The sequence below is a fragment of the Sturnira hondurensis genome, unplaced genomic scaffold (genome assembly GCF_014824575.4).
Source record: "Sturnira hondurensis isolate 20B ecotype Veracruz unplaced genomic scaffold, ASM1482457v3 Scaffold0013190, whole genome shotgun sequence".
In the NCBI taxonomy this organism is placed as follows: domain Eukaryota; kingdom Metazoa; phylum Chordata; class Mammalia; order Chiroptera; family Phyllostomidae; genus Sturnira; species Sturnira hondurensis.
Window position 1 is genome coordinate 1012047 of NW_028085821.1, and position 15023 is coordinate 1027069.

Consider the following 15023-nt stretch of genomic DNA (forward strand, 5'->3'; position numbering starts at 1 on the left):
AAAATTGACAGAGGGGCATTGCACTACAGAAATAAACAATAACACCAGCAACATATTTAAGAAAAGGAACCAAGGAGGTAGCAGGAAATGTAGGGGAAGTGAGCCCAAACCACAAAGGGCCCAAAGGACCACCCAACCTGTTCTGCAAACATAACACTGACCCTTAAATCACCGTGCAAGGTTCCCTTAAATCTTATCCTGCACCACCAGCTTTCACCAACGGACCAAACCAGTACCTTACCAAAGAACTCCAAGAGTGCCCAGACAACTAAAACAACTGTGTTGTTTGTTGCTTAAAATTTCTAACTTTTCATCATGACCAGTGTAGCTCAGTTGGTTGGGTGTCGTCCTGCAAAGCAAAAGGTCGGCAGTTCCGTTCCCGGTCAGGGCACCTGCCTGGGTTGCAGTTTCAGCCCCCACGTGGGGTGTGAGCAACCGACCAGTGCTTTTCTCTCACATCGATGTTTCTCTCTTTCTCCCTCCCTTCCCCCCTCTCTAAAAATAAATAAAATCTTTTTTAAAAATTCTAAACTTTCTCCCCACAATAACATATACTCAAAACCTAAGCTAAACTTTAGTATCCTTAAAAAGTACCTTACTTGTTGGGCTAACCGTAGAAGAGCAACACTCCGAATTTTCTTTTCTTGGTTCTCTCCACGCTCCTCCTTACTCCTGCAACAGTAGTGCAACAGGGGCACCACACGCTCCTCCCTCTCCCAAACTTGCCATACACTCTCATCCTTCCCTACACGCCCACGTATCTTTCTCTCCCTGAGAAAACCAAAACAGCAAAGATGGAACCGAAGAGGCTTCAGGGCCAGTCCTCCTGCCTCCAGTTTGCCTGCATCCGCCCTCCGTTCATCACACGTGAGTTGCTTTACCTTAGCTCCTCCACAAAATCCAGCATTTCTCCCTGGAAGCCCCTTAAAAAATCCAAGCAAGCATGACCTGCTGCTAAGCTAATTCCAAAATACAAACAAGATTTAAAATATATTAAATGCTTAGCCTGTGTTAGGCACAGTTTCATTTAGGTAATCTACACATCAACCCTAAGAACTAATACTGTTATTATAGCAACTGAAGCAGAGACAGGTAACAAGATCAAGTTCACACAACTAGTGAATGAAGGAGACAAGATGTCTCATTCCCAAGTCCTAATTACTCCCACACATTAGTATGAACTTAATTACCTCCATCATTTTCCCCTTTGTCTACAGCTATAGAGAGCAACCTTTGTAGGGACAGGTTGCTGGGCTTCCCCATGTCTTCCCCAGAATGGAGACTGTTAGCAGAGGGCCATCAAGAACAACTCAGTACACCTGTCCACATACATCTGTCCCAGCACCTGGTCAATGAGAAAGGGAAGAGTCATGCTCCTCCTTTTCCCCCCCATCAGCTCCCTCTCTAATTCTTTTTAATTACTGTGGTCAATAGTTGAGTTTCAATGAATACAAATTTATACAGTGAAGCAAAAGTCACCATGAAAAAATTTCCACTAACAAACTATTTGCTTATAAAATGAATTTCTACATAGACTGGCACCTAACTCTTCAATGTAAATTGAAGCAATGTAAATTTTAAACTGAAACAGCAAAAGATGAAAATGTTCATGAAGCCAATAAAATCACTGTAAGAGAACTGCTCAAATAAAACACAAAAACACTAACTTATGATGATCTGACACAGGCACATAAATTTTAAACATGAAAAATTAAAAATTTGACAAGATTTATAAATACCGCAGAATGATTTCATATTGAAGAGCTAAGAGAGAGTTCCCAGATATTTTTTGCAGAAAGAAACAAAAGAAAAATACCCAGCACCTGATTTCATTCTATTTCTTTTCATAGTTCATAGTTACGTGAGTACCCACATGCTGTCATATATAGACTAGGCCATATGATTTTGACAGTTTCTAGTTTCACCATTTAAGATAAAATCTCAAATTCTGGTCCCTCCTGTAATAATTTATGTAGTCATCTTACTTTCTCCACGATACTGTGTGTCCCATCCTTACGCACAGAAGCAGTACCACAAATACCTGATAAATTAAAGAAAAATCAACGGGAAATATCACACCATAATGCCTTAAGGTCAAATACCTAAGTTATTAACTAGCAGGTGCTGAATCATGGACAAATAATAACAAGAATGGCAAAGAGAACGGGTGTCTGCCAGCATGGACTCCGGGATCAGCCTGAGCAGAACAAGCTGGGGAGGCAGGTGGGGGCACGGTAAAACCGAAGAAAGCAGAGGCCCTTCACTTCAGCTACTATCAGGGTGCCCTTCAACCAATGCCATTCTAAGTTGCCACTTGCCAAAGCCCATTAAGGTTGTTTCCATGCTTTCTAGCACTCCCCCTTCACTCTGGATTAATCTTTGGGGGGAGAACGGTTGTATTTCTGAAAAAGTAATACAGTCGAAAAGACCAGCACTTCATTATACTCTAGTTGTTCTCAGCATCAGCTCATAGTTAAATGATGATGAGAATCCCCCAAAGGCTCAGAATTCAGTATGAAGACTTTGATTTGCATGTAAGAAACCACTGTGAGTGTCAAATAAGTAGGATGACTTTAACGGGCTAGTTCAAGTTTCCCTACAAATACACACTCTCATAAATAGTTGAGGGAGGGTTCCAAAAAAGTTTAATTCAGTTACAGAACAACTGAATGTTAATGTTCAATATATATGCTAGTTGCCTGTTGCTGCTATAACAAATAACCACAAACTTAATGACTAAATCAACATAAATTTATTATCTCCCAGTACTGGAGAGCAGAAGTCCAAAATGCCTTCCATTGAGCTAAAATCTAAGTGACTACAGGGCTGTGTCCCTCCTGGAGGTTCTAGTATAAAATCAGTTTTCTTGCTTTTTTATAACTTCTAGAGGCTGCCAACAATCCCTGGCTCATTACCGCCTTCGAACATCAAAGTCAGCAACGACACTGACTCCTCTGCCTCCTTCCTCCATATTTAAAGGATCTTGTGATTACATGGGTCCCACACAGATAATCCAGGATAATCTCCATAGTTTAAAATCAACTGGTTGACCACCTTAATTTCAAGCAACCCCTTTTGCCACATAACATAACATATTTACAGGTTCTAAGGATTCAGTATAAGGACAGTTAGAGGATCGTTATTCAGCCTACCACATTCTTGTCCTTCCCACATGCAAAATACATTCACTCTATCCAATTCCCCACAAGTCTCAACCCATTAGATATCAACCCAAAGTGTAAATATGGTCTAAATTCTTATCAGTCCAAAAGCCCCAAATTTCATCATCCAAAATTAGGTATAAATGAGGCTTTGGGTGTAATTATCCTGAGGCACAATTCCTCTCCATCTGTAAATCTATGACACTCAAGAAACAATCTGTCTGCTCCCAAAATACACTGGTAGGATAGACATAGGATAAATTATAGGCATTGCCATTTGAAAAGAGAAAAAATAGAACTTAAAAAATTACACACCAGATCCATGCAATTTCCAACTCCAGCCAGAAAAACTGTATTTGGTTTGAAGATCCAGGAATAATCCTCTGTGGTGCTTGGCTCCACCCTCTGGGTTCTTAGCTCCGCCTTCTGAATTACAAGCATCTGGACTCAGCTCTGCCATCTGAGTCAAGGTTAGCCTTTCACTTTCACCATAGTGAAATAGCTAATGAGACTCCACTTGGGTCAACCTGGTTTCTAAGCCCACCTCTTAGTTATTGTATTACTCTATTCTATTGACAATGACCACCATCCCTAAGTACACAACTAGGCTCACTGACTGTCATACTTAAGACATACTCATTGACACCTCACATTCCTCAATGCAGTTACCTTTGCCTTCTAAAGTCAGTGGCCCGTCACCAAATGCCCAGTTTCACTCTTGTTTCCAAATACTGGTGTAGGAATGGACTTGTGAACACATTTTTCCTTTGTAGGCATATATAATAAAATAAAAGTATTAAGTAATAATAAATTCATAGGGCACAATAATTTATAAAAATTATTTATAGTTTCAAAAAGTACTGAATTACAAGCATCTTAAAAATTACCAAAGAGAAGAATGAAGGGGGCAAAAGGAGAAGAAATATTAAATAAGCAGAAATCACTGGGAAACTATATACTGAGATTAGTTTAAAGCTAAGAGACGAAATATGGCTATACTACTGCAGGAAGCATTGAATGGTTCAAAATCTGTTCCACCTCTGATAACTCCAAGTAACTTCTCTGATAGGTTTATTTGAAATCTGAGAACATCTCACAGGTTTTGTAATGTGTTACTATTCTTGCATGACATTGTACACACTATACAGACATATCTGCAACATCCACAACTCACTATAAATGAAGCCCATAAAATCTTCAGAGTCTGAAAGCTTTTACCTCTCTAGAATCCACAGAGTCCCAGAGAAACAGAGGGAAGGGGTCAGAACTGACTTCTTAAAAACAGTTTCTACATTGCAATAACAGGAAAGAGACCTTTCCAAAGTAACTATGATGCAAGGCGGAAGGTCTACCTGTTATCCATCGCAGAGTCTAAATCTTAGAATAAAATAAGTCATTAGAGTATAATGAGTACATCAGAAAGGCATGCCTACTGAGAACAGGGCAAGCAGCAAATACTGGCTGATTGATTGGTTCTATGAAGTAATGTTCATAATTGGGCAGAAAATGAAATTTTACATCTTCAAATCTCACATACCATATTTGTTAAGCATTTACTCTAAATCAGAGATTTTCGAACAGTGTGCCAAGGCACACTGGTGTGCCAAAAGAATTTTTAAAACATGCAATACTTGACTGTTTAATCAGGGGCACTGACCTCTTTTCCCTTCGATTGTCAAAAACATGACAACAGCCAACACAACAATGGCCATGTGGTGTGAATGAATCAAAATTATACCTATTTTTGGTGTGTAGAAGATCAGCAAAAATGTAATGTATTTTTTTGGTGTATAGCAGAATATCAGTAATTAGCTTATGTGTGTCATGAGATGAAAAAGATTGAAAATCACTACTTTAAATATTGGGCTTTGTACCTACAAAGAAACAAACAAACAAAAAAATTCATCAATGTGCACTGATATGTACTTAGTTACTATGGACAATTCAAAGAATATACAATTCATGAGATTTTATGTATTCGCTATAGAATGCCTAACTTGAAGACCTGATAATCTAAATGAAAATGAATACTAGACATTTCTTTTAAAAATTAATCATAAAAAGATCTAGATTCCTTGAGACTCTTTCCTAAAAATTGTCTAATTGTCCAGCATTAGCACATAAAATGCACAGTCCTGGCAGTTCTATTCATGACAGCTCACTCTTCAGAAGCAGCTAAGAAGAACGCTAACATAATTTACAGGACCTTTGAAAAATTTGAGTGCACTTAAACACCATTTGTTACTGGAGCTTTATCTTCAATAAAGCTTTCTACTTATTCAAATAAGCAATCCTGAAATAACTTTCTATCCAATTCACAGAGATTGACAATCAGAGGTATGAAAAGAAAAAAAAACAGAGGTTTAATCCTAATGATACATCTATTTTACTCTAATTTTTATGACAGTCTGGTTTTATTTTCTTTATTAGATTTGGTCATTTTTTAAAGGATTGAATATCCTCCCCCCAAAAAAGACCTTTAAGTAATAAAAACAGAGTAAGTAAAATAAAATATTTGTCATAAATATGTCACAAAAATATTTAGTGGGCTCACCATAATGAAAACAAAAAAATACATTTTAATCTCTTACAAGAGTAACCTTGTTTTAAATAAACGAACCACATGTCCATTTCCTCCCTCTCCAAAGTGTAAGCTCTGGTGTTTCTGTCCATGGTGACACCTACTGGCTGCATCAGGCAATAACACCGCCGCGGAAACGCTGGGGTTTTATTTTATGCCTATTTCCTGGTGGCAGATTTGCTGAAGTCATTCTATTTTGCTTACACAACTCTAGTAATTACCAGTTGCCCTTCTTTTGAAGCCATGACACCAAAATCCCAAAAGAAAAAACCGGATGGGGTGTGAAGAAGATACTTCAGTCAGTCCCCTAGACGTGTCGAACTCCAACTCACTTGCTTTCGTCTCTCCTTCACCACATGTGAAACTAATCTTTCTGTGTGATTAGCTACTTGTTAGAAACTCGTATTACAGCATCTTTCCCCAAACCAACAACTGGCCAAAGCTTTAGTAAGCCAAAGTCAAAAGACTGATGCATTGGAATTTACTTCTGACTACACACACATTTAAATATAATTTTAAAAATGTACACATTTCTGCCAATTCCCCCTGACATCAAAACACAAAAGTTTTAAAATCTCAAGTACACAATTAGTGATGATACAGGGAGACTTCTGAATGAACACATTTGAAATATTTTCAAAATAACTGTTAAGCAATATTATTACATTGATGGAGAAGGAAGAATGTTATCTTCCAACGAGGAATCTTGTCTCAAATATATTGTTTGTGATGCACAGTAGATAAAGCTACTGGAGGTATTAATTTTTCCAGAAAACCATCCAAATAAAGGAATTCCTCCCAACCAGGAACCATTGCACCTGAAACTTTCAAAGAGCAATGTCTTAACTAAGATTAAGCTGCCCTATTTGGTGCCTAAATCAATTTTACCCAAATGAGGCATTTGTGTTATAATTCATTGTTCCCTAGACTCTAAAACCTACCATCTGCCATTGGAGTTTCTGTACAGTAATTAAGGCACTATCCATTAGAACTGGCAAGAGTACAAAGTAAGGAGGGGGGCAGGAGGGAAGAAAAACCAAGCCATTTAAAAGGAAAGGGAAGGTGTGCAGACTTCACACTGAGCCCTCCACATCTCAGTTCACACACTGTCATCCATGAAGCACTACAGAAGAGTAGTGAGGCCAACTCCTACCCGGCTGTCCGGACTAAACCCGCACAGGGCACTCGGCAAGCCCTTCATACCTTGAAAGAGAAAGGCTCTCGTCCCATTATGCAGCCCAGGCACCTGGCGCACTCCGGTCGTGGATTCTCCGAGTTCTAACTCTGTTAAGACGTCAATCTGTAGGGAGGGGTCCACACCAAGCCCCCAGACTGATGGGAGTGGAGGTGGGGGAGGAAAGAAAGAAAGAAAAACCTCCATCAAAACGCAAGCCTCTTCCCCCAGAGCAGCCACGAACTGCGTCTCAGAAATAACCCTGGGAACTGAGGAAGAGAGGCAACTCCCTCCTCTGCCTCGGAGAGCCTTACCTGAGATGAACAGCCACGCTTTAAATAGCGGAGCACCCAGTCCCATTTCGGTGACCTACTTTAAACCCTTCTGGGTGCAAACTTCCCCCAAGGCCCTCAGACCCTCCCGTCTCCAAGATAAGCACAGAAAAGAATTCAAGCCCAAACCGCCCCCTATGCCAAGCTTCTCACTCCAGACCTACTCCAAGCCCAGGAAAAGCGAGGTGTCCCCAGCCAGCTGGGGATGCCCCGAGGCCCGGCCATCTCCTCACCCCCGCCCCCCACCACTGCAGCTAGGCAGCCACCCACCTGCTCCAAGACCGAAGATCAGACAGAGTGTTCTCAGTAAGACCCGAGACTCCATGGTGTGGATCTGCTCAGTCCATCGTCTCCCTCTTTAAAAAGAAAAAGAAAAATTGAAGTGGTTCTTGGAATCAAGCGGGAAAATAGCGGTTGTTTCCCCAGCCTCTGCCTCAGATTTACTGATCAGTAGGATTAGTACGATTTGGTTGCCTAAGAAAAAAAAAGGAGGACCCCCCAGGCACAGGAAGAACTTGGACCCTCCAATGCGCACATCATTCCCGCACACAGAGCCAGAGCCGAGGCTGCCGGGCAGGCTAGGAGGGGGTCCGGTGGGGAGGGTTGGACTCGCCTGAAGGCTGCTCTTGGGGGGGAATCTGCTCCGGAGCCCAAATAAAAGCGGCAGAAGGCACGCACACCAAGAAGTGGGGCAGACCCAAGAAAGCCTGGGCTGGGGCGCCCGGCACCCGTCTGTCTTCCCAGTGCTCAAACCTGTTGTAAAGACAGAGACAATGGAGAGAGTGCTGGAGAAGAGGCACGGAGGAGAACCGGCTCCTCCGAGGAGGGAGGGGCAGGCCGGGAGGCGGGGAGAGGAAGAAAGGGAGGGACCGCCGAGGGCGAGGCCCGGAGCTTTACGACCCTCTCCCGCAGGGGTCCTCGGTCTGCAAGCTCGGGTCTGGGCAGCCCCGGAGCAGCTGCAGCCTCCACCCTCCTCCTTCCCTCTCTCGCTGGCCGCGGCAACGCCAACCCCCTTTGGGATCCAAAGATCTAATTCAAGGTGCTAAGTTGAGGGGCGGTCTTTGCTCTGACCCCTTGATTTCGGGCGCGAGTGTTAAAAGACAGACGGAGAGAAAGAACCACCCAGCCACAGAAGGCTAAGCTAGAACTGGACACGCTCGCCGGCTTTTTAGGCAAAGGAGAGAAGCCTGCGAACGGTCCTGCATGGGCTCCAGAGCAGCCCCGGGAACTGGAGAGGGGACTCCCTCTCAGGGGCGCGCAGGAAAGGGCTGCTGAAGCCCGCTAGACTCCCAAGGTGGTCTGGGCGATGAAGGAAGAGACTGGCGGAGGCAGGTGGCAAGCCAGGAAGCTTGGGGAGCCGGATAAGGGAGGTTCCCTGCCCGGAGTGGGGCGCTGGAGAGCTTCCCCAGCGCAGAGAGATCTGGGGAGAACTTAGCCAGCAACTGCTGGACAGCTCCGGGAACTCTCGCCCCCTCTCCAAACAGCTCAACCACGCTGAGCCCAAGGTTTCAGATCGCCAGCACAAGCCCCGCGGCAGGAGGCAAAGGCAACAGAGCCAGCGTGCTTGCCCACACAGAACAGAAGAGTAGACAGACAGACAGAAAGACATGAAAGAGAGAGAAGAAAGCGCGCGCGCGCTTGAGAGAAGGACCTAACCTGGGAAGGAGAGAAAAGCCACCACCCCATTGCTGACCATATTCACGAACACTCTCTACCCACCCTTTCACCACACATGCGGGAACCATAACAGTGAGGTCGTTTAAGATCTAATCCTCAGCAGGCAAAGTATATTCAAGGTCGATGGCACATGATATTTTCAACATAGCCCTAAAATGTTGAGGTAAACTTTGAATAACGATATTTAACTTCCATACGGAAAATGGAAGAGTTTGAAAGCAATTAAAATGTCTGGACAAAGACAAATTCAGTTTCTTCACTTTCCATCCAAAGAGGCAGATTCTGAATTCTCCAACAGGATCCTATATGGCTAGTTACCAAACCACATACGGGGTGCAGTCTGGAGCCCTGCGGAGTAGTTATGTACTATACTACACTGTAATGGGGCGAGGGGGGACATTTTTAGCTTTGTCCTTGGAAATTTTAAGGGAAAAAACAGAATATGGAAGCTTTTTCAAATTAATTTTTAATTATCTCTCTGTATTAAATATTCTATTTATTATAATAATTCTTCTTCCAATTTTGTAAACTTTGAGAAATATTCCAGTACTTACACATGTTAAAGTATTGTCGTATGGGTTCTCTTACATTTGTAAAACTACACAATATAAAATTAATGTAATGTAATTGAATTAATTCAAAGAATATTATTCATCGTGGAATTAAAGATCTTTCTATGGCATTACATCCAAAACATTGAATTGTAATATATATCTACAAAAGTTCCATAAAATATATTTTAAATAATCTCATTAAAGTTCTATTGCAAGATGAAATGAGATAGAAGAGTAAATAAATATACAGCTACATACATGTTTATATGTAAAAGTTCTCCTAACCTACTTGATTCTACCAGATCATAGGATCAGTGCTGCCCTTCAATCTCTCTCTCTCACCTGTGACACGCTGAAAGCTGGTGGTTAGTAAGCTTGTCTCCAATTAGGACAGGGCTCTCAACCTGGGCAGGGGTTTTCAACCCTAGAGTCACTGACCTTTTAAGGTTGGATAGTTCTTTGTTAGGACTGTCCCGTGCTATGTAGGATGATTAATGGTTCACATGGTCTCTGCCCACTAAATGCCAGTGTTTTCAGTATTTCATTTTATCTATACATCTTTTAACTATATCTTTTTCTTGTATAGCTTTTAAAATTGGTGTCTTAAGACTGACAGCTATCACAGTGGAGGGAGGCTGGGGGCTGGATGAAAGATGGTGAAGAGATTAAGCAAAAAAATGAAAAAATATATGACACATAGACACAGACAACGGTGTGGTTATACCAGAGGGAAGAAAGGGTGAAATGGGGAAGGAAGAGACTTTGCTTGGGGTGATGAGTATGTGATGCAGTGTGTAGATGGTGTTTTGTTGAGTTGTATACTTCAAACCTGTATGGTTTTGTGAACCAATGTCACCCCAATACATTCAATAGAAAATAAAATGAATTTAGGTTTCTCTAGCTACAAAAATAAAGTGAAATAAAACTAGTATTCTAGCGAAGAAAAGATACTACTTAAGTGTTTACCATCTACTTAAAACTCTGTGTGTTACCACTCCAATTGAAATACAGAAACTTTACATTGGCCCCTTTATCCGCAACCCTTTATGCTGTGATTGTCTTATGTGTTAAATCAACATACACTGAAACTTCCTTTAGATAATGTTAAATTTTTTCTTGCAATTATTTTGGTAAAAATAATAATTCCTCTTCCCCCGCAAAAAAAAAAAATCATGTCTATGTCCTAACCCCAACAATCTGTGAATGTTATTTTACAGAGCAAAATGGACTTAAGGTTGAAGATGGAATTATGATTGCCAATGGGGTGATCTTAAAATAGGGAGATTAGCCTGCATTAACTGCGTATATCCAGCCTAATTGTTAAGGTCACGAAATGTAGAAGAGGGAGGCAGAAGAAAAGGTCAGAGTAGTATAATAGGAGAAAAATTTGTCCTGCTTATGAAGATAGAAGAGGGAAAAAAAGGAAGGCTAACAGCCAAGGTACATGGGCAGCCCCTAGAAGCTGGAAACGTCGAGGAGAGGGATTCTTCCCTACAGCCTCCAGAAAGAAATACAAGGGTGCCCAACACCCTGATTTTAGCTCAGTGAGGTCCGTTTTAGACTCTGAAACTACAGAACCGTAAGATAATAAGTTTGTGCTGCTTTAATCCACTAAATTTGTGGTGATTGTTCCAACATCCACAGAAAATAACCTGATGACTTACCACGTAATAAAAAGGTCAGTCAAAAGGGTGGACCCTGTCAGCCCTGAGAGTCTCCCCTTCCACCATGCACACATATCAAAGCTAAATAAAATGTTCAAGGGTTTTTTATTCACGTGGAGTTTTCAATTTAAAAAGCAAAGAAAGAAAATCCCCAGATGCTAAGGGGGAAAGAGGTAGCTGGGGGTTGGTGAAGAAAGGAGTAGCGGGTGCGATGACTGGGAGAGGGTGGGACGCAGGCCTGCAGGTTCAACAGGGACACCGAGACAAAGGGAGAGGATTTTAACGTTTGCGCAGGAACTGGAACAACGGGGTACGGCCAAAGCCAGAAAACATAAAGATGTTGCTGACTGCTCTGATAAAAAAGGGAACTTTGAAGGGTCATACTATTTTTTAAAAAATTAAAGTTTAAAAATTTGGCACAGTGGACTAAAAAGGGGAAAAAATGCTGGCCAGCTGCATGGGAGAACAAGTGGGAAACACCTATAGCAAATGTGAAATTCCAAGCCTTGCTACTTGTCACTTGCAGGTACAAGGTTCAAAACTACACTCACCACCAGTACGGAAATTACATTCTGATAAAAGGGTCAGTTCTCAATCCTGCAAGTGCATGCACTAATAGCAAAGCTTCAAAACACAGGAAATGTTTACCCTAGAGAAACAGTAGCAGAACTGCAGGACTAACTAGACAAGTGCACAACTAAATTTAGAAACTTCGAACATTCTTCTCTCATAATTAATGGGAATCTCCAGTCCCAGGTTGTCTCAATGCCAAATTCCGGTTAACATTTAAAGAATATAAGACATCAACTATTCACAAATATTCAAGGAAATAGAAGAGGAGGGAACACTTCCCAGCTCTTTATGACACTAGCATTATTACTCACACCAAAACCAGACTAAGACAATACACAACAGAAAAAGAAAACTAGAACAAAACCAGAAAATATAGCTTTTGAACATGAGCACACAGAACATATCTTTTAAACATAATGCACAATCTTCAAGTAAATATTAGTAAATCAAATCTGACAATATATTAAAAAACAGTAAACTACAGCAAAGGAGATTCATCCCAGGAATGCAACATTGATTTAATACTTTAAAATAGAGCGGTGCAATCCACTGCATGTACAACCTAAAGAAGATAAATCACATAACATTAATTGATGCAAGAAAAGCATTTGATAAAATTCAACAAGTATTGATAATAAAATAACTCATTGCAAAATGAAATTTGAAGGAAACTCTCTCAATCTAATAAAGGACATTTTAAAAGATTCTACATTAAGAAGAAAATTTATTGGAGGCTTCAATTAATATAATCAGCCAAGAGAAAAAATAAAAGCTATTTGGATTAGAAAGGAAGAAAAATAATAATTTTTTCCTTCCCATAACAATTTGGTCATTTACATTTTAAAATTCCCAAAGCATCTAAAAAAAGCTATTAGAAGTAATAAGTTACTTTAGTAATGTTACAGAATATAAGGTCAACATATGTAAATCAATTGTATCTCTATATACTAGCAAGGAAGAATTAAAATATAAATAAAAGTACCATTTATAAAGCATTATGGAATATTAAACACTTATTGAAAACTCTAAATATAAATAAGATTTTACACTGAAAACTATAGAACATTGCTAAGTAAAATTAAAGAAGACCTAATAAATAAAAATATTTATCATTGTCATTAATGAGAAGATAATATTCATATTAATCTACAGACTTAAGATAATCCCAATAAAAATCCCAGCAGGCTATTCTTTTAGCAGCTGACAAGCTGATTATAAAAATTTATATGGAAAAGCAAAGAAAATTAAAAATTCGAAAAAATTGAAAAAGGTAAAAATTGGGAGGATTCCAACTGACTTGGAGACTGGACTGGAAAGCTGTAGTGGTCAGATGGCATGGCATTGGGATGAGGACAAAGATAACAATGAACAGAATGGGAAAAAGAGCGTAGGAATTGACACACGTACATATGCTTTTTAATTTTTTAAATTATTTTAAGTTAAAGTTTATATTCAATATCATTTCATATTAGTTTTAGGTGTCCTGCATAGTGGTTAGACAATTATATACTTTACAAAGTATTCTCCTTGATATATATTTCCAGTATACAACTGGTACCATAGAGTTGTTACAATATTACTGTCTATATTCCTTATGCTGTACTATACAGCTCCACCGCTATCTTGTAACTATCAAGTCCCTTCGCCTTTTTCATCCAGTCTCCCAAGACCCCACCCCTCTGGCAACCAGTAATATCTTCACTGTGTCTATGAGTCTGTTTGTGTTTTGCTGGTTCATTTATATTATTCTTTAGGTTCCACATATAAGTAAAATCATATGACATTTGTCTTTCCCTGACTGACTTATTTCACTTAGCATAACACCCATTTAGCCATTTAATTCATATGTGTTTAAGTAATTGTTGATAGATATGCCATCTTGACAAGAACCCAAATGTTCCCATTTTTGCTTAATTAATTTTTAAGGCACCAAGATATCTCAATGGATGAAGAATAATTTTATAACAATAACATTTGAACACCTGGATATCCAAATTGTAAAACTATTTGCAAGCTTCTTAAAAAGTAAAATATTCACTCTTACATGTTTAATGAATAAAAAGAGATTTCCTCACCAGACTCATTTCCGAATGTTTATAGTAGCCCTACTCATTTTAACCAAATATAAAAGCTTCCCAAATGCCCACCAACTGGTAAGTGAATAAACGAACAATGGTAATTCACGCAGTGGAACACTGCTCGGCAGCGAACAGCACTGAGAGACTAGTACGTGCAACAGCCTGCTTCTTCCACACGTTCTTGCCTGCTATGAAACCTGGGGTGACAACAATGTGTTTCCCGAGTCATTGTTTTATTCCCTTTATTTTACATTAACAATCACCAGAGCACCTCACTTCCCACTCCAGGGCCCACGTCAGCCAGGGTCACAACTCAGGCGTCTTTCATGGACCACACATTCCACACCTTTCAATCCCCAGGCCGTTTGAAAGGGCTAACACTTTAAGACTTTATTTGTAAGGTTTTGTTGAAACAATGGGACCACAGGAAGTAACAGAATAATCCTGAAGGTATCATCAGACTAGAAGGGTACAGAAAGATAAAAGGAGATTAATAATATTTAAGTAGCAAACAGAAACAGTATAGAAGAAAAAAAAGATTCAAATAAAGAAGTATCTCAAATGAGAATGATTACACGTGGGTGGGGGAGAAGACAAGGTAAGTGGGAGAAGAGAATTTACATAACAAACGTGACTTTCCTTCCAAGGCACACTCTTACTCACTTGTTGAGAGGAGAGGCTAAAACACATAACCGCTGGGGACATGGGAGTAGGTGAGGTTTTAGTCAACATTCTTTATATTCTCCACATACTTGGAACTACTCACAAAACACAGCTGAAACTCTCTAAAAAATAAATGCTGTTGCTTCAATCACAGTTCTAAAGGCAACACGGTGAAAGTAACAAGCTTGGGACTTGGTCGGGGGCTCTGGGTCGAGGCCCTGTCCACCTTGTTCCTGAGCCATAAACAACCTCCGTGCACCTGTTACCTGGCTAGTGTAATAATTAAAGTCATCGCTGCACTGCTGATGGTCCAGGCCACTTCAAAAGGTGCCATGCAGTATGTAAACAGCTAGTTTTTGCTGTTGTGGTCACATTAAACTATGCCACATCAGGTTTGGCCTGTTTCTGTCATTCCCCTTCATGATTTATTCTGCATAATGCAAAATAATGGTAATCAAAATCAGTCCATAAAAAAGGCAAAGAAAACTGGAAATGTGAACATAGGTAACTTAGTAGCACTGATACACCTGAAACTAATATAGTGCTTCATGTTAATAAACATTATA

At 40.2% G+C, this 15023-nt stretch overlaps 1 protein-coding gene across 2 annotated transcripts in view; it reads right to left on the reverse strand.

Annotated features, from left to right (window-relative positions):
* NELL2 (neural EGFL like 2) overlaps window positions 1–8073 on the reverse strand; it is a 289076-nt gene extending 281003 nt beyond the window's left edge. Inside the window, exons 1-3 of one of the 2 annotated variants that reach the window (XM_037061082.1) lie at window positions 8002–8073; window positions 7519–7604; window positions 6946–7074 (exon numbers count right to left, since the gene is read on the reverse strand). In XM_037061082.1, the coding sequence (XP_036916977.1) occupies window positions 6946–7074; window positions 7519–7573 (184 nt within the window). In that variant the 5' untranslated portion in view covers window positions 7574–7604; window positions 8002–8073. The other variant, XM_037061081.1, reaches the window with a different exon arrangement.
* Between the last annotated feature and the right edge of the window lie 6950 nt (window positions 8074–15023).